Source organism: Lithobates pipiens, unplaced genomic scaffold (genome assembly GCF_037356315.1).
Source record: "Lithobates pipiens isolate NorthernLeopardFrog02 unplaced genomic scaffold, aLitPip1_a1.2 Scaffold_28, whole genome shotgun sequence".
NCBI lineage: Eukaryota > Metazoa > Chordata > Amphibia > Anura > Ranidae > Lithobates > Lithobates pipiens.
Genome location: NW_027507789.1, coordinates 230,004,305 through 230,026,306, shown reverse-complemented (window position 1 = coordinate 230,026,306; position 22,002 = coordinate 230,004,305). Strand labels below are relative to the sequence as shown.

Here is a 22,002-nt window from a genome sequence, read left to right as displayed (position 1 = left end):
CCAGGAGGTCCCTCAGGATACAGTATGTGGAGTGTTAGGTGACAGGACCAGGAGGTCCCTCAGGATACAGTATGAGGAGTGTTAGGATACAGTATGAGGAGTGTTAGGTGACAGGACCAGGAGGTGCCTCAGGATACAGTATGGGGGTTCTGGGTGACGGAAGCCTACGTGACTACCTATAATCCCAACTAGACTCTCCCAATCAAGGAGGCTAGTGAGCTGTAACTCAGAAATCGAACGTACCTTCCCATCGTCATGGTAGACGTAGATGCTGCGCGTATGAGGAGTGTTAGGTGACAGGACCGGGAGGTCCCTCAGGATACAGTATGAGGAGTGTTAGGATACAGTATGAGGAGTGTCAGGATACAGTATGAGGAGTGTTAAGTGACAGGACCAGGAGGTCCCTCAGGATACAGTATGATGAGTGTTAGGTGACAGGACCGGGAGGTCCCTCAGGATACAGTATGAGGAGTGTTAGGTGACAGGACCAGGAGGTCCCTCAGGATACAGTATGAGGAGTGTTAAGTGACAGGACCAGGAGGTGCCTCAGGATACAGTATGAGGAGTGTTAAGTGACAGGACCAGGAGGTCCCTCAGGATACAGTATGAGGAATGTTAGGTGACAGGACCGGGAGGTCCCTCAGGATACAGTATGAGGAGTGTTAGGTGACAGGACCAGGAGGTCCCTCAGGATACAGTATGAGGAGTGTTAAGTGACAGGACCAGGAGGTCCCTCAGGATACAGTATGAGGAATGTTAGGTGACAGGACCAGGAGGTCCCTCAGGATACAGTATGAGGAGTGTTAGGTGACAGGACCAGGAGGTCCCTCAGGATACAGTATGAGGAGTGTTAGGTGACAGGGCGAGGGGGTGCCTCAGGATACAGTATGAGGAGTGTTTAATGAAAAGACCAGGAGGTCCCTCAGGATACAGTATGAGGAGTGTTAGGATACAGTATGAGGAGTGTTAGGTGACAGGACCAGGAGGTGCCTCAGGATACAGTATGGGGGTTCTGGGTGACGGAAGCCTACGTGACTACCTATAATCCCAACCAGACTCTCCCAATCAAGGAGGCTAGTGAGCTGTAACTCAGAAATGGAACGTACCTTCCCATCGTCATGGTAGACGTAGATGCTGCGCGTGCGCTCGCCCTGAACACAGGTGATCTCCAGGCCATGATGGTGATCGATTTTTTCCCCCTGGAACGTGGCGTTCAAAGTCTGTATATCGAGCTTTCCTCTGGGACCCGACCTCTGCGGGAAGAGAAAATATTAGCACACCCCAAACACTGACCCCCCATACTCCGGACTCTCATCGCATATTCATGGAAACACTGGAAAGGACACAAAATGGATGTAACAAATGTAAAGAAATATTTCAGATGTAGCCAGCGAGACTGGAGGGAAGAGTGGAGAGAGCCGCTTCCATAATGGAAGCCGGGAGCACTTAGGACTGACATGGGTCCTTCTTCCTGAATAATGACCGGCAATAATCATAACATGGACAGCCAATGAATGGCTTATATCAGAGTCGTGCCTAGAACCTTCAGGGCCCCGGTGCAAGAAACCATGAAGGGCCCCCCAATACCTGGCCAGGGCATTTCTCTCCGGGACCCTTACCTCCCATCATGGGACCCTTTTACATGTTCTACCCCCCCCCCCCCACCGTGGCAGAATGCCAGGGCCCGGATGCATTTGCGACTTTTGAGATCCTGGTATTACCGGCACAACCACTACTAGATTTTATTACGGTTATATTTTTTTTATTATTGTGACGGAACCGATCCCCACACTACGATTGAGAGCTTCCGTCAGTATACCGCTTCCTAAGTCTGAATATAGATATCAGATATTCCAACCGCTCACAAGCACAAAACAAGACTTGACTTGCTTAGCTGCTCAACATGGACTGATTTATTAGAACCAAAATGCCAAGTATTTATAATACAGTAGAAGACTAAAACCAAACCTAATTAGCATGAGCTAATTATCTAATCATTGACCCAGACTAATTGTCTGAGCAGGGCTGGACTGGGACAAAAATTTTGCCCTGGACTTCATCCAGACTGGCCCACTTTAATTTTGCAAACACGCAAAAAACAGTATATAAACTGTACGCAATTGCGCAAAAAAGCCCCCCTTACATCAGGGTCCCCTGAGAGCCCTTCCTTACATCTGGGTCCCCAGAGAGCCTCCCCTTACATCAGGGTCCCCATATAGCCTTCCCCTTACATCAGGGTCCCCAGAGAGCCCCTCTTACATCAGAGTCCCCAGAGATCATCCACCTTACATCAGGGTCCCTAGAGAGCCAACCCCTTACATACGGGTCCCCACAGAGCCTCCCTTACATCCAGGTCCACAGAGAGCCCCTCCTTACATCAGGGTCACCAGAAAGAGGGCAGGTAGTGGGCCAGGTCCCTGTGGTTGGGGACTCCTGGACTGACTCGGGGCTATGGGCCCCAGATTCGGGGCTATAGCCCCAAAAGTCCCCCCTAGTGATGCCACTGGCTGTCACTGAAACCGGCCCACTGAGCCATCGGCCCACCGGGAAACTCCCTATAGTCCCTATGGCCAGTACATGCCTGTGTCTGAGAGATAGGACTTTTCAGGGTAAGATTTTGTCTCCTAGCTCACTGATTGGCTATTCAATATACATTACCATAAACATAAACACAGGGTTAATTAGCACAAACTACAATGTGTGGAATACTCTTACAAGCCAGACTAGACCCATTTACACAACAGACAGGTGGCTGGAGTTGATGACATTCGCATCTAACAGTTTGTGTCCCAACAGTGTGATTCAGTCTATTGCTAATATGGCAAATACATATCCAGAGTCTGTATGTCTTGGGGGGACATGGATCTGAATCCAAGTAACACCACCTCAAGGGTCCCCAGGCATACAGCTCACAAAGAGCGCCCCCCCCCCAAATGCCAGGGCCCATAAATCGCAAGGAAGAGGCTCACATTCTGTCCCCTCCAACAGCCTCTGTCCCGGCTAGGCCTGTCACAATTTTTTTTTTATATTATATATATATATATTTATATTTTTATTATATATATATATATATATATATATATATATATATATATATATATATATATATAATTTTTTTTTTTTTTTACAATTTTATTTAATTTTTTTTCATTTTTCAGGGATCCCATGGGGGGGGGGGCTTTGGTGAGATATCAGAGTGTACGCAGACTTCTGATGTGTCACCTTTGAAAGCAGAGTAAGGACACTAATTCCCCTGCAGAATGAATGGACAGGAAGAGCTCTGTACAGAGGCTTCCCATTCACTGACCAACTCAAGCCAGTTTGCTTCAGTTATGAATGAACAGAGCCCGTGATTGGTAGCGATCACTGACTGTCTATTCAGAAAAGGAAGTGGCCATTAATTGGCATATTTATTGCCCCCTTCCCCTGCTATCCATCCTGACACATCCCCCACTGCAGCCCGCAGGAGAGGGGAAGAGGGAAGCTGGCAGAGCTGGGAGGGGGAGGGGGGGCACACAGGGCATAGGGACAGCAGGACCTGGACAGGAGGGACATATAGAAGAACCAATCTCCTCCATTTTCCTCCTGCAGCCGCTGAATGCCTGCGGAAGGGAGGAGGAGGGAGGGAGGAGGGGGAGATGCCGGCTTTCAGCAGCTGCAGGAAGAAAATGGAGGGGATTGGTTCTTCTATATGCCGCTGTTCCAACTATCCAGGTGTACAGAGGGGGAGCACGGGCCCCTGGAGATCTGGGCCCCCTGGAGAACTGGGCTCCCTGGAGAACTGGGCCCCCTGTAGGTACTGCCCTGGCCTATATCAGGACCTCATTGTTGGCTGACAGGTGGCAGTCCCTGGCATATTATGGAAGTCCCCAGTGTGGGACACTCACTTTGTCTCCAATGTAATATTTCAGCACTCCCTCCTTCTCCGAGTATACAAAGATCCTCTTCTGGAACTGTCCGTTGTCCCTTCCCTTCTTCCACAGGAAGCCTTCCTTATAATCTGCAGGAAGAAAAATGGAGGTCAGGTGGCCAATGTCACCCCTCCCCCCGGAGACCAGTCCTCTCTATAATGGACACTTACCTACAGAGTAGACACACTCCTTCCCTCCTGTGAACTCCTTCCTCTCGTACTTTGCTCGGATCCACTGCTCCTTCAACACCCTGAAAGATCCAACTTCATCAGGGAGCACACAAAAGACCCCCCCCCCCCGACCCCGAACATGTGACACGCCCCCTCTCTTTATTTACCTCCCCTCCCCCCCGACCCCGAACATGTGACACGCCCCCTCTCTTTATTTAACACCCCCTCCAATATGCTGAATGGGGAAGGTACAGAGCACAGAGTCCTGTGACCAGAGCCTGCAGTGCCCCCAGAAGAAGAGGAGAATACCAGGGTGTCACATGACCCCTAATAAAGGGTCTGGAGGATATTAGTTATGAGGAAAGGTTGTGAGCTCTGAACTTATTCTCTCTGGAGAAGAGATGCCTGAGAGGGGATATGATTTCATTATATAAATACCGGACTGGTGACCCCACAATATATAAATACCGGACTGGTGACCCCACAATATATAAATACTGGACTGGTGACCCCACAATATACAAATACCGGACTGGTGACCCCACAATATATAAATACCGGACTGGTGACCCCACAATATATAAATACCGGACTGGTGACCCCACAATATATAAATACCGGACTGGTGACCCCACAATATATAAATACTGGACTGGTGACCCCACAATATATAAATACCAGACTGGTGACCCCCCAATATATAAATACTGGACTGGTGACCCCACAATATATAAATACCGGACTGGTGACCCCACAATATATAAATACTGGACTGGTGACCCCACAATATATAAATACTGGACTGGTGACCCCACAATATATAAATACCAGACTGGTGACCCCACAATATATAAATACTGGACTGGTGACCCCACAATATATAAATACCGGACTGGTGACCCCACAATATATAAATACCAGACTGGTGACCCCAAGTATGACCCAGAAACATATGACAGCCCCGTACTGTGTGTGACATGTGGACATACATGCAATCCTGCTCTGTTGGTTGGTAGTAAAATGGGGGCACACAGGCTTCATATTCATCCTTCGCTCTCCGATTCCCGTGACTTCTCATGAACTGCAAGGAAGAAAAACAGAATACACCATATATAGAGGGACGGTGATGTACAGTATCTGACAAAAGTAAGTACACCCCTCAGTGACATGTCTTCTATCTTTTCATGTGACAACACTGAAGAAATGACACTTGTCTACAATGTAAAGTAGTGAGTGTACAGCTTGTATAACAGTGTAAATTTCCTGTCCCCTCAAAATAACTCAACACACAGCCATTAATGTCTAAACCGCTGGCAACAAAAATCAGGACACCCCTAAAGCCGCGTACACACGTGGCGGACTGTCTGGCCAACTTAGTCCATCAGACAATCCGACGGACAGTCCGTCATACTTTCGAATGAACGGACTTGCCCACACACGGCACTTTTTGAGCGGACTAATACGGCGGACTAAGTCTGCCATACTATCCGCCCTACTTTTAAAATGAACGGACTCGCCCACACACGCGGAGGAAAGTCCACTCATTTCGAGCGCGTCTCCAGGTAGGCGGGGCCCGCGAAGGAGACGTCGCTGGCCCCGCCGCCTGGTATGAACATAAAGGGGAACCCCAACGCCGAAAAAAATCGGCGTGGGGGTACCCCCCAAGTCCACAACAGACCCTTGTCTGAGCACGCTACCCGGCCGGCCAGGAAAGGGGGGCGAGCGAGCGCCCCCCCCCCTCCTAAACCGTACCAGGCCGCGTGCCCTCAACATGGGGGGTGCCTTGGGGAAGGGGGAGCCGCGCGCCCCCCCCACCCCAAAGCACCTTGTCCCCATGTTGATGAGGACAAGGGCCTCTTCCCGACAACCCTGGCCGTTGGTTGTCGGGGTCTGCGGGCGGGGGGCTTATCGGAATCCGGGAGCCCCCTTTAATAAGGGGGCCCCGGATACCGGCCCCCCACCCTATGTGAATGAGTATGGGGTACAATGTACCCCTACCCATTCACCTGTGAAAAAAAGTACAAAAAAAACACAACACAGGGTTAAAATATTTTATTGCACAGCTCCGGGGGTCTTCCGTCTTCGGGGGTCTTCTCGCCGGACTCCTCCGCTATCTTCTTGTAGCTCTTTTGCTAGCGGAGGAGTCCGGCTTTCTTCCTCGCCGCCGGCCTCTTCTCCCGACTTCGGGGGTCTTGTCCCCCTCTTCGGTTCTTCTGCCGGGCCACTGCGCCTTCTTATAGCTCTTTTACAGGCGGTGGCCCGGTCTTCTGCTGCCGCCGCCACCGCCGCCGCCGCCCGTTCTTCTTCTTCTTCTTCTTCTCCTTCTCCTTCTCCAGGAGATGTTGCCTCGACGATCTCTCCGGCCGGAATGCCAGGGACGCACTGCGCGGCCACTTATATAGGGACAAGGGGCGGTGTCACATGGCTTTATGTCACATGGGTTGGTCACATGGGTTGATGTCACATGGGGACTATGACATCGTAAGGGGGCGGGGTCACCATGTGACCAACCCATGTGACATAAAGCCATGTGACACCGCCCCATTGTCCCTATATAAGTGGCCGCGCAGTGCGTCCCTGGCATTCCGGCCGGAGAGATCGTCGAGGCAACATCTCCTGGAGAAGAAGAAGAAGAAGAAGAACGGAAGGCGGCGGCGGCGGCGACAGAAGACCGGGCCACCGCCTGTAAAAGAGCTATAAGAAGGCGCGGTGGCCCAGCAGAAGAACCGAAGAGGGGGACAAGACCCCCGAAGTCGGGAGAAGAGGCCGGCGGCGAGGAAGAAAGCCGGACTCCTCCGCTAGCAAAAGAGCTACAAGAAGATAGCAGAGGAGTCCGGCGAGAAGACCCCCGAAGACGGAAGACCCCCGGAGCTGTGCAATAAAATATTTTAACCCTGTGTTGTGTTTTTTTTGGTACTTTATTTTACAGGTGAATGGGTAGGGGTACATTGTACCCCATACTCATTCACATAGGGTGGGGGGGCCGGTATCCGGGGGCCCCCTTATTAAAGGGGGCTCCTGGATTCCGATAAGCCCCCCGCCCGCAGACCCCGACAACCAACGGCCAGGGTTGTCGGGAAGAGGCCCTTGTCCTCATCAACATGGGGACAAGGTGCTTTGGGGTGGGGGGGCCGCGCCGTCCCCCCTTCCCCAAGGCACCCCCCATGTTGAGGGCATGCGGCCTGGTACGGCTCAGGAGGGGGGGCGCTCGCTCGCCCCCCTTTTCTGGCCGGCCGGGTAGCGTGCTCGGACAAGGGTCTGTTGTGGACTTGGGGGGGACCTCCACGTCGATTTTTTTCGGCGTTGGGGTTCCCCTTTAAGTCCATACCAGGCGGCGGGGCCAGCTACGTCTCCGTCGCGTGCCCCGCCTACCTGCATACCCGCTCGAAATGAGCGGACTTTTCTCCGGGCGGGAAAAGTCCGCTCATTTCAAAAGTACGGCGGACTGGCACACACACAGGCGGATTGTCCGCCGAAATGCGAGTCCGACGGACTGTATTACGGAAATTCCGAAATACTTAGTCCGCCAGACTGCACGCTGAAAAAGTCCGCTGAAGCCCACACACGAGCGGACTGTCCGCTGAAATGTGTTTCGGCGGACTAAGTAGGCCAGACAGTCCGCCCGTGTGTACGCGGCTTAAGTGAAAATCTCCAAATTAGGCCCAAAGTGTCAATATTTTGTGTGGCCGCCATTATTTTCCAGCACTGCCTTCACCCTCTTGGGCATGGAGGTCACCAGAGCTTCACAGGTCACCACTGGAGTCCTCTTCCCCTCCCCCATGATGACATCACAGAGCTGGTGGATGTTGGAGACCTTCCCCTCCTCCACCTTCCGTCTGAAGATCCCCCACAGATGATCAATAGGGTTTAGGTCTGGAGACATGCTTGGCCAGTCCATCACCTTTACCCTCAGCTTCTTTAGCAAGGCAGTGGTGGTGTTGGAGGTGTGTTTGGGGTGGTTATCATGTTGGAATACTGCCCTGCGGCCCAGTCTCTGAAGGGAGGGGATCACGCTCTGCTTCAGTATGTCACAGTACATGTTGGCATTCATGGTCCCCTCAATGATCTGTAGCCCCCCCAGTGCCGGCAGCACTCATGCAGCCCCAGACCATGACACCCCCACCACCATGCCTGACTGTAGACAAGACACACTTGTCTTTGTCCTCCTCACCTGGTTGCCCCCACACACGCCTGACACCATCTGACACCAAATACCTTTATCTTGGTCTCATCAGATCACAGGACATGGTTCCAGTAATTCATCTCCTCAGTCTGCTTGTCTTCAGCAAACTGTTTGTGGTCTTTCTTGTGAATCATCTTTAGAAGAGGCTTCCTTCTGGGATGACAGCCATGCAGACCAATTTGATGCAGTGTGTGGCGTATGGTCTGAGCACTGACAGGCTGACCCCCCCCCCCCACCCCTACAACCTCTGCAGCAATGCTGGCAGCACTCATACGTCTATTTCCCAAAGACAACCTCTGGATATGACGCTGATCACGTGACCTCAACTTCTTTGGTGGACCATGGCGAGGCCTGTTCTGAGGGGAACCCGTCCTGTTATACCGCTGTATGGTCTTGGCCACCGTGCTGCAGCTCAGTTTCAGGGTCTTGGAAATCTTCTTATAGCCTAGGCCATCTTTATGTAGAGCAACAATTCTTATCTTCAGATCCTCAGAGAGTTCTTTGCCATGAGGTGCCATGTTGTACTTCCAGTGACCAGTATGAGAGAGTGAGAACGATAACGCCAAATTTAACACACCTGCTCCCCATTCACACCTGAGACCTTGTAACACTAACGAGTCACATGACACCGGGGAGGGAAAATGGCTAATTGGGCCCAATTTGGAGATTTTTCCTTAGGGGTGTACTGACTTTTGTTGCCAGCAGTTTAGACATTAATGGCTGTGTGTTGAGTTATTTTGAGGGGACAGGAAATTTACACTGTTATACAAGCTGTACACTCACTACTTTACATTGTAGACAAGTCTCATTTCTTCAGTGTTGTCACATGAAAAGAGAGAAGAAATGTCACCGAGGGGTGTACTTACTTTTGTCACACACTGTATATAAGAGAAGGCTGATAGTCCACCTCCCCCAATGTCCTCTAGATGTGACCACATGCAGGGAGAGGCTGGGCAGCCAGGCACACAGTCTTACCTCTATGAGATCATGCTCCAGGTAATCCAGCTGAGTTGATTTGACTCTTCCGATGGATGAGATCCGATGAACCCCAGAACACACCAGACACACAAACACCCCGACATTGCAGGACGCCCACACCGGGTCTGCAGAGCAAGAGGAACCCGCATTACATACTGAAGATACAGACATATTCAACAGCCTGGTGATAGGGAGCGCAATCAGGACAACAGAGCAGCCAGGAGCAGAGTATTTTCTATGGTATGGAGGGTCATGCTGGAGGTGTGAGATCCCGGAGGTGGAGTAATGAGAAGGGTATAGAGCGGCCAGGAGCAGAGTATTTTCTATGGTATGGAGGGTCATGTTGGAGGTGTGAGATCCCGGAGGTGGAGTAATGAGAAGGGTATAGAGCGGCCAGGAGCAGAGTATTTTCTATGTTATGGAGGGTCATGTTGGAGGTGTGAGATCCTGGTGATGGAGTAATGGGAAGGGTATAGAGCGGCCAGGAGCAGGGTATTTTCTGTGTTATGGAGGGTCATGTTGGAGGTGTGACATCCCGGAGGTGGTGTAATGAGAAGGGTATAGAGCGGCCAGGAGCAGGGTATTTTCTATGTTATGGAGGGTCATGTTGGTGGTGGAGTAATGAGAAGGGTATAGAGTGGCCAGGAGCAGAGTATTTTCGATGTAATGGAGGGTCATGTTGGAGGTGTGACATCCCGGAGGTGGTGTAATGAGAAGGGTATAGAGTGGCCAGGAGCAGAGTATTTTCTATGTGATGGAGGGTCATGTTGGTGGTGGAGTAATGAGAAGGGTATAGAGCGGCCAGGAGCAGAGTATTTTCTATGTGATGGAGAGTCATGTTGGTGGTGGAGTAATGAGAAGGGTATAGAGTGGCCAGGAGCAGAGTATTTTCGATGTGATGGAGGGTCATGTTGGAGGTGTGAGATCCCGGAGGTGGAGTAATGAGAAGGGTATAGAGCGGCCAGGAGCAGAGTATTTTCTATGTGATGGAGGGTCATGTTGCTGGTGGTGTAATGAGAAGGGTATAGAGCGGCCAGGAGCAGAGTATTTTCTATGTGATGGAGGGTCATGTTGCTGGTGGTGTAATGAGAAGGGTATAGAGCGGCCAGGAGCAGAGTATTTTCTATGTGATGGAGGGTCATGTTGCTGGTGGTGTAATGAGAAGGGTATAGAGCGGCCAGGAGCAGAGTATTTTCTATGTGATGGAGGGTCATGTTGCTGGTGGTGTAATGAGAAGGGAATCATAATAGGTAATGGAAGGTTGGTAGAAATGATGAGATGGCGGTGGGGTGAAGGTTTGGAGAAGAAGCCAGGAGACAGGGTATTGCGGAGAGGCCTGAGGACGGAGAGTTGGAAGTCAGGTGACTCTGCGGGTTGTGTGAGGTTTGGAATGAGAGCCGCCGACTCAGCAGCTTCTCCGCGTCATCTCACTTCTCTTACACAACTTTCTATTTCAGGATGGGAAGAGGAAGTGCCACTGGTGACCACAAAACTCCCAGATTACCACATGGGTCAGTCACCGGGCCCCCCGCCAACCGTGTCTGGCCCCCAGATGTTTCACTGGGTCTCCATAAACCATGTCTGGCCCCCAGCGTTTTCTCCAGGTCTCCATCAACCATGTGTGGCCCCCAGAGGTTTCACCGGGCCCTCTGCCAACCATGTGGTGCCTCCAGAGGTTTCACTGGGCCTTCACCAACCATGTGTGCCCCCCGCCCCCCCCCGAGATTTCACCAGGCCCTCCGCAAACCATGTGGTGCCTCCAGAGGTTTCTCGGGCCTTCACCAACCATGTGTGGCCCCCAGATGTTTTTCCAGGCCCCTGCCCACCATATGTGGCACTCTGAGGTTTCTCCAGGCCCCCGTCAACCATGTGTGGCCCCCAGCATTTTCTCCAGGCCCCCGCCAACATGTGTGCTCCCCAGCGTTTTCTCCAGGCCTCCATCAACCATGTTTGGCCCCCAGAGGATTCACCAGTCCTCCACCAATCATGTGTGGCCTCCAGAGGTTTCACCAGGCCTCCACCAATCATGTGTGGCCTCCACCAATCATGTGTGGCCTCCAGAGGTTTCACCAGGCCCTCCGCGAACCATGTGGAGCCTCCAGAGGTTTCTCTGGGCCTTCACCAACCATGCGTGGCCCCCAGATGTTTTTCCAGGCCCCTGCCAACCATATGTGGCCCCCAGATGTTTTTCCAGGCCCCTGCCAACCATATGTGGCCCCCAGATGTTTTTCCAGGCCCCTGCCAACCATATGTGGCCCCCAGCGTTTTCTCCAGGCCCCTGCCAACATGTGTGGCTCCCCGAGGTTTCACCGGGCCCTCCGCCAACCATGTTTGGCCTCCAGAGGTCTCACCGGGCCTCTACCAACCATGTGTGGCCCCCCTGAGGTTTCACTAGCCCCCCCCCCCCCCCAACCACGTGTGCCCCCCCAGAGATTTCCCGGGCCCTCGGAAGAGGAGTCACATAGTGTATCTCCCACACACAGACTCATCCTTCATTGCTCTCTGTATATAAGGCCACGCCGGTTATCAGCAGCCGGACCCACATACCCAACTCAGAGCGGGGTGCCGGTGCTGAACCCACATTTCTATCACCCATAAAACAGACCCATATCAAAGCTCAGGCTGCCTGCCTACCACTATGCAGGAGGGATGGAAAGGGACAGGGCCGAATCCTGTACATCCATGGAGGCCGGAGGAGGCTGTGCAGGATAAAGTGCCGAGGTGCGCCCCGTGTACCGAACACCCCAAATTCTGTGCTCTTCTATACCACAAAGTCATTAACCAATCAGCTGCCATCATTCATCACCCCCAAACACAAAAACCAACGCATGCTTCTGAGATGTGATTTACATGCTTGCAACGGTTCAAATCCTGACACAATTCCCTGGAGGCCGACAGTACAGAGATCAGCCAGCATGCTGGAAAACGATTTCCCCTCCCCCACAGAAATGTCATTTCCCCCGACCCACACACAATGTATGGATTGGTGGAAGATCTTCCTGTGTATGGAGCCTGTGATTGGCTAATGCTCCTTATTGATAAGACACTGCTGTAGGCTGATTGGCTACTCCTTGGGCTGAAGGTAAAGTAGCCAATCCCTCCCGATACACAACCGTCCGGAGGGGAGGAGGCGATTGTCCGGGGAAATCCCGTCCATACTTCCCATACAGATCCATAAACATCAACCCCACCCCACACTTATATGAAGGCTAAGCCCCCATACACACGGGTCGGAGATTTCCACAACCAAATCCGACGGATCTTGTCCGAAACTGTTGCATACACACGGGTCGGACAAAGTTGTCGAAAAATCAGATCTTTCAGAACGTGATGACGTCATTTCGTTACGATGGGACTACATTCAGGCTAGTAGCCAATAGCTTTGATATAGGAATTTGATCTGAGCATGTGTGGCACTTGGTCCAATGAAAATGCTCTACACATGATCGGATTAGGTCCGTCCGGCCCAGTTGGTTGGGAAATATTTCCAACATGTTGGAAAATTGGGTCCAACAGAATCAGTCCGATGCAGACCACACAGTCAGATTATCCGACGACACGGTCCGATAAGACTCACTCCGATGGATTCTCCGACCGTGTGTACGCGGCATTAGAGGGGCCCCACCTGGGACCATACAATGGTATCTTTTCCCTGACCCTAAACCCTACCCTGACCCTCTAACCCTATCCCCTACCCTGACCTGACCCTCTAACCCTATCCCCTACCCTGACCTGACCCTCTAACCCTATCCCCTACCCTGACCTGACCCTCTAACCCTATCCCCTACCCTGACCCTCTAACCCTATCCCCTACCCTGACCTGACCCTCTAACCCTATCCCCTACCCTGACCTAACCCTCTAACCCTATCCCCTACCCTGACCTAACCCTCTAACCCTATCCCCTACCCTGACCTAACCCTCTAACCCTATCCCCTACCCTGACCCTCTAACCCTATCCCCTACCCTGACCTGACCCTCTAACCCTATCCCCTACCCTGACCTAACCCTCTAACCCTATCCCCTACCCTGACCTAACCCTCTAACCCTATCCCCTACCCTGACCTGACCCTCTAACCCTATCCCCTACCCTGACCCTCTAACCCTATCCCCTACCCTGACCTGACCCTCTAACCCTATCCCCTACCCTGACCCTCTAACCCTATCCCCTACCCTGACCTGACCCTCTAACCCTATCCCCTACCCTGACCCTCTAACCCTATCCCCTACCCTGACCTGACCCTCTAACCCTATCCCCTACCCTGACCCTCTAACCCTATCCCCTACCCTGACCTAACCCTCTAACCCTATCCCCTACCCTGACCTAACCCTCTAACCCTATCCCCTACCCTGACCTGACCCTCTAACCCTATCCCCTACCCTGACCCTCTAACCCTATCCCCTACCCTGACCTGACCCTCTAACCCTATCCCCTACCCTGACCCTCTAACCCTATCCCCTACCCTGACCTGACCCTCTATCCCTATCCCCTACCCTGACCTAACCCTCTAACCCTATCCTCTACCCTGACCCTCTAACCCTATCCCCTACCCTGACCTGACCCTCTAACCCTATCCACTACCCTGACCCTCTAACCCTATCCCCTACCCTGACCTAACCCTCTAACCCTATCCTCTACCCTGACCTGACCCTCTAACCCTATCCCCTACCCTGACCTGACCCTCTAACCCTATCCCCTACCTTGACCCTCTAACCCTATCCCCTACCCTGACCTGACCCTCTAACCCTATCCTCTACCCTGACCTGACCCTCTAACCCTATCCCCTACCCTGACCCTCTAACCCTATCCCCTACCCTGACCCTCTAACCCTATCCCCTACCCTGACCTGACCCTCTAACCCTATCCCCTACCCTGACCTGACACTCTAACCCTATCCCCTACCCTGACCTGACCCTCTAACCCTATCCCCTACCCTGACCTAACCCTCTAACCCTACCCCCTACCCTGACCCTCTAACCCTATCCCCTACCCTGACCTGGCCCTCTAACCCTATCCCCTACCCTGACCTGGCACTCTAACCCTATCCTCTACCCTGACCCTCTAACCCTATCCCCTACCCTGACCTGACCCTCTAACCCTATCCTCTACCCTGACCTGACCCTCTAACCCTATCCCATACCCTGACCTGACCCTCTAACCCTATCCCCTACCTTGACCCTCTAACCCTATCCCCTACCCTGACCTGACCCTCTAACCCTATCCTCTACCCTGACCTGACCCTCTAACCCTATCCCCTACCCTGACCCTCTAACCCTATCCCCTACCCTGACCCTCTAACCCTATCCCCTACCCTGACCTGACCCTCTAACCCTATCCCCTACCCTGACCTGACACTCTAACCCTATCCCCTACCCTGACCTGACCCTCTAACCCTATCCCCTACCCTGACCTAACCCTCTAACCCTATCCCCTACCCTGACCCTCTAACCCTATCCCCTACCCTGACCTGGCCCTCTAACCCTATCCCCTACCCTGACCTGACACTCTAACCCTATCCTCTACCCTGACCCTCTAACCCTATCCCCTACCCTGACCTGACCCTCTAACCCTATCCTCTACCCTGACCTGACCCTCTAACCCTATCCCCTACCCTGACCTGACCCTCTAACCCTATCCTCTAACCTGACCTGACCCTCTAACCCTATCCCCTGCCCTGACCTGACACTCTAACCCTATCATCTACCCTGACCCTCTAACCCTATCCCCTACCCTGACCTGACCCTCTAACCCTATCCCCTACCCTAACCCTCTAACCCTATCCCATACCCTGACCTGAAACTCTAACCCTATCCTCTAACCTGACCTGACCCTCTAACCCTATCCCCTGCCCTGACCTGACACTCTAACCCTATCATCTACCCTGACCCTCTAACCCTATCCCCTACCCTGACCTGACCCTCTAACCCTATCCCCTACCCTAACCCTCTAACCCTATCCCATACCCTGACCTGACACTCTAACCCTATCCCCTACCTTGACACGCTAACCCTATTCCCTACCCTGACCTGACCCTTTAACCCTATCCTCTACCCTGACCTGACCCTCTAACCCTATCCTCTACCCTGACCTGACCCTCTAACCCTATCCCCTACCCTGACCTAACCCTCTAACCCTATCCCCTACCCTGACCTGACCCTCTAACCCTATCCCCTACCCTGACCTGACCCTCTAACCCTATCCTCTACCCTGACCTGACCCTCTAACCCTATCCCATACCCTGACCTGAAACTCTAACCCTATCCTCTACCCTGACCTGACCCTCTAACCCTATCCCCTACCCTTACCCTCTAACTCTATCCCCTACCCTAACCCTCTAACCCTATCCCCTGCCCTGACCTGACACTCTAACCCTATCATCTACCCTGACCCTCTAACCCTATCCCCTACCCTGACCTGACCCTCTAACCCTATCCCCTACCCTAACCCTCTAACCCTATCCCATACCCTGACCTGACACTCTAACCCTATCCCCTACCTTGACACGCTAACCCTATTCCCTACCCTGACCTGACCCTTTAACCCTATCCTCTACCCTGACCTGACCCTCTAACCCTATCCTCTACCCTGACCTGACCCTCTAACCCTATCCCCTACCCTGACCTAACCCTCTAACCCTATCCCCTACCCTGACCTGACCCTCTAACCCTATCCCCTACCCTGACCTGACCCTCTAACCCTATCCTCTACCCTGACCTGACCCTCTAACCCTATCCCATACCCTGACCTGAAACTCTAACCCTATCCTCTACCCTGACCTGACCCTCTAACCCTATCCCCTACCCTTACCCTCTAACTCTATCCCCTACCCTAACCCTCTAACCCTATCCCCTACCCTGACCTGACCCTCTAACCCTATCCTCTACCCTGACCCTCTAACCCTATCCCCTACCCTAACCCTATCCCCTACCCTAACCCTCTAACCCTATCCCCTACCCTGACCTGACCCTCTAACCCTATCCTCTACCCTGACCTGACCCTCTAACCCTATCCCCTACCCTGACCTGACCCTCTAACCCTATCCTCTACCCTGACCTGACCCTCTAACCCTATCCCCTAACCTGATCTGACCCTATCCTCTACCCTGACCTGACCCTCTAACCCTATCCCCTACCCTGACCCTCTAACCCTATCCTCTACCCTGACCTGACCTGACCCTCTAACCCTATCCTCTACCCTGACCTATCCCTCTAACCCTATCATCTACCCTAACCCTATCACCTACCCTGACCCGATCCTCTAACTCTATCCCCTACCCTGACCTGACCCTCTAACCCTATCCTCTACTATGACCCTCTAACCCTATCACATACCCTGACCCTCTAACCATATCCCCTAGCCTCTAACCAACCCTGACCCTCTAACCCTATCCTCTACCCTGACCCTCTAACCCTATCCCTTAACCTACCCTGACTCTCTAACCCTATCCATGACCCTGACCCTAATGCCTGGTACATGTGATGAGATTATCAGACGAATGATTGTCTGCTCTGCTCGTCTGATGGTGAAAGTTACTAAAGTTATGAAGATTCTGGTACAACTATAAAATTCGGAAGTGATGTCATGTCTTGTATGTTCTGATTGAATGAAAATCGTACAATCTGGAATCCTACAAGAACATTTTGTCATGTTTGTCCCTTCAGATTCTATTGAATGAACTGCTGCAGATTATTATACAATCGTTATAAAATGGGCCTTACGGCGAGTGGCCATCAACTGCGGGGATCGGTGTCGGAGGAGCTGTGCATGTAGTCGATCTGTCGGTCACAATGGCTGATCCTGGCGATGTGTGTGGCAGAATTGGAATATTTCTCCCCCATTATGTGGCATAGTTGGGCGTTGGATGGAATAACGATTGCAGTAAAAGCCCAGCAAGTGTTAATACAAGGGAGGGGCTCAGATCGATCGATGACGGATCACCGGTACCTAGTAGAAGAGGTATAGGAAGTGGGGGGAGGGAGAAGAGCGGCTCACGTTGTGTTCGAGGCTGCAGACAATAATAATAAACAGGCTCCTGAAGTATCATTTTTCTCTCCACATTGAGGGAAGCTCAGCTTTGGTACTTTTGCACTGGTTGCCCTTCTATGCTGAGACCTTCCATATGTCTGCAATGTGCGGATCATGTCATGACCCGGATTTCCAAGAAAAGGGAAATGAGTGCTGTGATTGTGACAGATCAATCCGACCAATCACAGCAGAGGCTCCAGGAATTCACCGTGATAAGAAGGAACATCTCCATACACAATGTCACCTCTACTGTACAGGGAACCCCAATACATATCAAGGGGACCCCTCATAACGGGCACAGCGGATGTACAGACCCGGGAACTCAGCACAGGGATGGTGGGAACCCCTCATAATGGGCACAGCGGGTGTACAGACCCGGGAACTCGGCACAGGAATGGTGAGAACCCCTCATAATGGGCACAGCGGGTGTACAGACCCGGGAACTCAGCACAGGGATGGTGGGAACCCCTCATAATGGGCACAGCGGGTGTACAGACCCGGGAACTCAGCACAGGGATGGTGAGAACCCCTCATAATGGGCACAGCGAGTGTACAGACCCGGGAACTCGGCACAGGAATGGTGAGAACCCCTCATAATGGGCACAGCGGGTGTACAGACCCGGGAACTCGGCACAGGGATGGTGGGAACCCCTCATAATGGGCACAGCGGGTGTACAGACCCGGGAACTCAGCTCAGGGATGGTGGGAACCCCTCATAATGGGCACAGCGGGTGTACAGACCCGGGAACTCAGCACAGGGATGGTGGGAACCCCTCATAATGGGCACAGCGGGTGTACAGACCCGGGAACTCAGCACAGGGATGGTGAGAACCCCTCATAATGGGCACAGCGGGTGTACAGACCCGGGAACTCAGCACAGGGATGGTGGGAACCCCTCATAACGGGCACAGCGGATGTACAGACCCGGGAACTCAGCACAGGGATGGTGGGAACCCCTCATAATGGGCACAGCGGGTGTACAGACCCAGGAACTCAGCACAGGGATGGTGGGAACCCCTCATAATGGGCACAGCGGGCGTACAGACCCAGGAATTCAGCACAGGGATGGTGGGAACCCCTCATAATGGGCACAGCGGGTGTACAGACCCGGGAACTCAGCTCAGGGATGGTGGGAACCCCTCATAATGGGCACAGCGGGTGTACAGACCCGGGAACTCAGCACAGGGATGGTGGGAACCCCTCATAATGGGCACAGCGGGTGTACAGACCCGGGAACTCAGCACAGGGATGGTGGGAACCCCTCATAATGGGCACAGCGGGTGTACAGACCCGGGAACTCAGCACAGGGATGGTGGGAACCCCTCATAACGGGCACAGCGGGTGTACAGACCCGGGAACTCAGCACAGGGAGGGTGGGAACCCCTCATAATGGGCACAGCAGGTGTACAGACCCGGGAACTCAGCACAGGGATGGTGGGAACCCCTCATAATGGGCACAGCGGGTGTACAGACCCGGGAACTCAGCACAGGGATGGTGGGAACCCCTCATAATGGGCACAGCGGGTGTACAGACCCGGGAACTAAGCACAGGGATGGTGGGAACCCCTCATAATGGGCACAGCGGGTGTACAGACCCGGGAACTCAGCACAGGGATGGTGGGAACCCCTCATAATGGGCACAGCGGGTGTACAGACCCGGGAACTCAGCACAGGGATGGTGGGAACCCCTCATAATGGGCACAGCGGGTGTACAGACCCGGGAACTCAGCTCAGGGATGGTGGGAACCCCTCATAATGGGCACAGCGGGTGTACAGACCCGGGAACTCAGCACAGGGATGGTGGGAACCCCTCATAATGGGCACAGCGGGTGTACAGACCCGGGAACTCAGCACAGTACTTCCCAATTCATGAAGATCAGAGATCCTCATCATTCAGAGAAATGTGGCCACTAGAAGGGGAGCTGTACATAGAGGAGGGGCGCACATCATAGTATGGAGGAGGACTGGAGAGCCGTACCCCCCTATATAGGAAGACTGCCCCCCCATGATGAATCTCTAGGATATTCTTGGACAAGATATAAATATATAAAAATGACCCCAAACAGGATCTCTTATCAGTGTAATAGAAGTCCTGGCACAGCTGGTATCCCTCTGACCCCCCAATATGTCTGGTATGTAAAGGGGGGCGGGGAAGCAGCACAGTCCTCTCTATCCTCCATGTAGACTGCCCACCTGAAAAGCAGCAGGAAGGGGGGTGCTGGGCTCTGGAGGACCCCCAGATATATGATATGGGGGGCAATGACCACAGAGGATGTGTAGATAGAAGGCACAGAGCCTGGGGGGAGATGGTACACAGGTCACCCTGTTACCTGAACCCCCCCCCCTTACCTGGATGTCCACAGTCCGCACAATGAGAGTTCTCTGGAAGACGTAGAAGCTCCAGAACTTTCTGACTTCGCTCCGCCATCCTCCAATCACTGCATACGAGGGAGAGAGTCCAGCTGTGTCCCCAGCAGTGTCATTCAGTGAAGTGTCACCAATCTATGAGAGCAAAACGTCCGACACCATGCCAAGTCCCCTCCCCCGAGTGCGACAGCAGCAGGCGGACCAACCCAGCCGCATATTTCCCTTTTCTAGGTCAGTGACAAGTCTCTCCCCCTCTCCTTCTGCTCCTCTCCCCTCTACTTCTCTCCCCCTCTCCTTCTGCTCCTCCCCCCTCTACTTCTCTCTCCTCTACGTCTCTCCCCTCTCCCTCTACTTCTCCTCCTCTCCCCCTCTCCTTCCCCCCTCTACTTCTCTCCCCCTCTCCCCTCTACTTCTCTCCCCTCTACGTCTCTCCCCTCTCCCTCTACTTCTCTCCCCTCTACGTCTCTCCCCTCTCCCTCTACTTCTCCTCCTCTCCCCCTCTCCTTCCCCCCTCTACTTCTCTCCCCCTCTCCCCTCTACTTCTCTCCCCTCTACGTCTCTCCCCTCTCCCTCTACTTCTCTCCCCTCTACGTCTCTCCCCTCTCCCTCTACTTCTCTCCCCTCTACGTCTCTCCCCTCTCCCTCTACTTCTCTCCCCTCTACGTATCTCCCCTCTCCCTCTACTTCTCTCCCCCTACTCCTCTACCCCCCCTCTTCCTCTACTCCTCCTCCCCCCTACTCCTCTCCCCTTCTCCCTCCCTTTACTTCTCCTCTCCCCTCTACTTCTCCCCCCCTACTCCTCCCTCCCTCTACTTCTCCCCCCCCCTCTCCCTCTACTCCTCTACCCCCCCCCTCCCTCTACTTCTCCCCCCCCTCTCCCTCTACTCCTCTAACCCCCCCCTCCTTCTACTTCTCCTCCTCTCCCCCTCTCCTTCCCCCCTCTACTTCTCTCCCCCTCTCCTTCTCTCCCTCTACTTCTCTCCACCTCTCCCCCTCCTCCTCCCCCCTCTACTTCTCTCCCCCTCTCCCTCTACTTCTCTCCCCCTCTCCCTCTACCCCCCTCTTCCTCTACTCCTCCTCCCCTTCTCCCTCCCTCTACTTCTCCTCCTCCCCCCTCTCCTTCTCTCCTCCTCCCCCTCTATTTCTCTCCCCCTCTCCTCCTCCCCGCTCTACTTCTCTCCCCCTCTCCCTCTACTCCTCCCCCCTCTACTTCTCTCCCCCTCTCCCTCTCCTCCTCCCCGCTCTACTTCTCTCCCCCTCTCCCTCTACTCCTCCCCCCTCTACTTCTCTCCCCCTCTCCCTCTACTCCTCCCCCCTCTACTTCTCTCCCCCTTCTCCCTCTACTCCTCCCCCTTCTCCCTCTACTTCTCTCCCCCTACTCCTCTACCCCCCCCTCTTCCTCTACTCCTCCTCCCCCCTACTTCTCTCCCCCCTCTCCTTCTCCCCCCCTCTCCTTCTCCCCCCCTCTCCTTCTCTCCCTCTACGAGAAATAGGAAGGAGAAGCACCCACAATGCCACATCCGTAATGTATCATGAGGGAAAACAAAGAAGACACCAAATAGATATCAACAGGTCGGACTTTTAAGGCATGGAAGCAAATAGGAAAGTAGAAAAAAATATTTATTGTATTGAAAAATACAATATGATAACAGTGTTCAAAACAATATAAAATCATATGAAATGATATCATTTGTACATTGAGCCCTTGTGCGTCGCGTCTACGCGTTTCGCCGTAAAGGCTTCCTCAGGACACGGGAAAAGGTTCAAAGACGTAGCAAGAGAGAGCAGCACTAAATCTCACCATCTTCTAATGGGCTGCGCCTCAAATACAAATGTCAGATCCAAATGTAGGGAGCGGTGAACCACGCTGTGATAGAGGGACGTCTCAGTCACTATATTACCATCAATGGCCAATAGAGGGCAGAATCCCACGGCACGGCACTGGGCGCCTCCCAGGGGTATTCCTTCCGTGTCTCCACAAATATACCTTCTATATGCTGTTTGGCCATAATATGTGTCACCGGCATCTACTGAGCTCCACGTGGAGGGGGCGATGCCCTCTATTGGCCGTCCCCATTGATGGTGGACAGCCAATTATGGAGTGGGAGGAGGGGGGATTATGGTGTTGGGGGAGGGGAATTACGGTGTCAGGGGGGGAGATTATGGCAGGGGGGGGTTATGACGGGGGTTGTTTTTCAGGGGTTGGGTTTGGCCCCTTAGTTCCAGTGAAGGGAACTCTTCAGGCGTCAGCATACCAAGACATTTTGGACAATTTCATGCTCCCAACTTTGTGGGAGGAGTTTGGGGACGGCCCCTTCCTGTTCCAACATGACTGCCCACCAGAGCACAAAGCAAGGTCCATAAAGACA

The 22,002-nt window shown here is 53.2% G+C and overlaps 1 protein-coding gene across 1 annotated transcript in view; it reads right to left on the bottom strand.

Moving 5' to 3' along the window:
• Nucleotides 1-19,867, bottom strand: part of ADAP2 (ArfGAP with dual PH domains 2) — a 44,264-nt gene extending 24,397 nt beyond the window's left edge. The window contains exons 1-6 of the mRNA XM_077460702.1: nucleotides 19,616-19,867; nucleotides 9,240-9,367; nucleotides 5,071-5,162; nucleotides 4,082-4,161; nucleotides 3,888-4,000; nucleotides 1,107-1,253 (exon numbers count right to left, since the gene is read on the bottom strand). Of these exons, the coding sequence (XP_077316828.1) occupies nucleotides 1,107-1,253; nucleotides 3,888-4,000; nucleotides 4,082-4,161; nucleotides 5,071-5,162; nucleotides 9,240-9,367; nucleotides 19,616-19,694 (639 nt within the window). The 5' untranslated portion in view covers nucleotides 19,695-19,867. The remainder of the gene's footprint in view (nucleotides 1-1,106; nucleotides 1,254-3,887; nucleotides 4,001-4,081; nucleotides 4,162-5,070; nucleotides 5,163-9,239; nucleotides 9,368-19,615) is intronic.
• Between the last annotated feature and the right edge of the window lie 2,135 nt (nucleotides 19,868-22,002).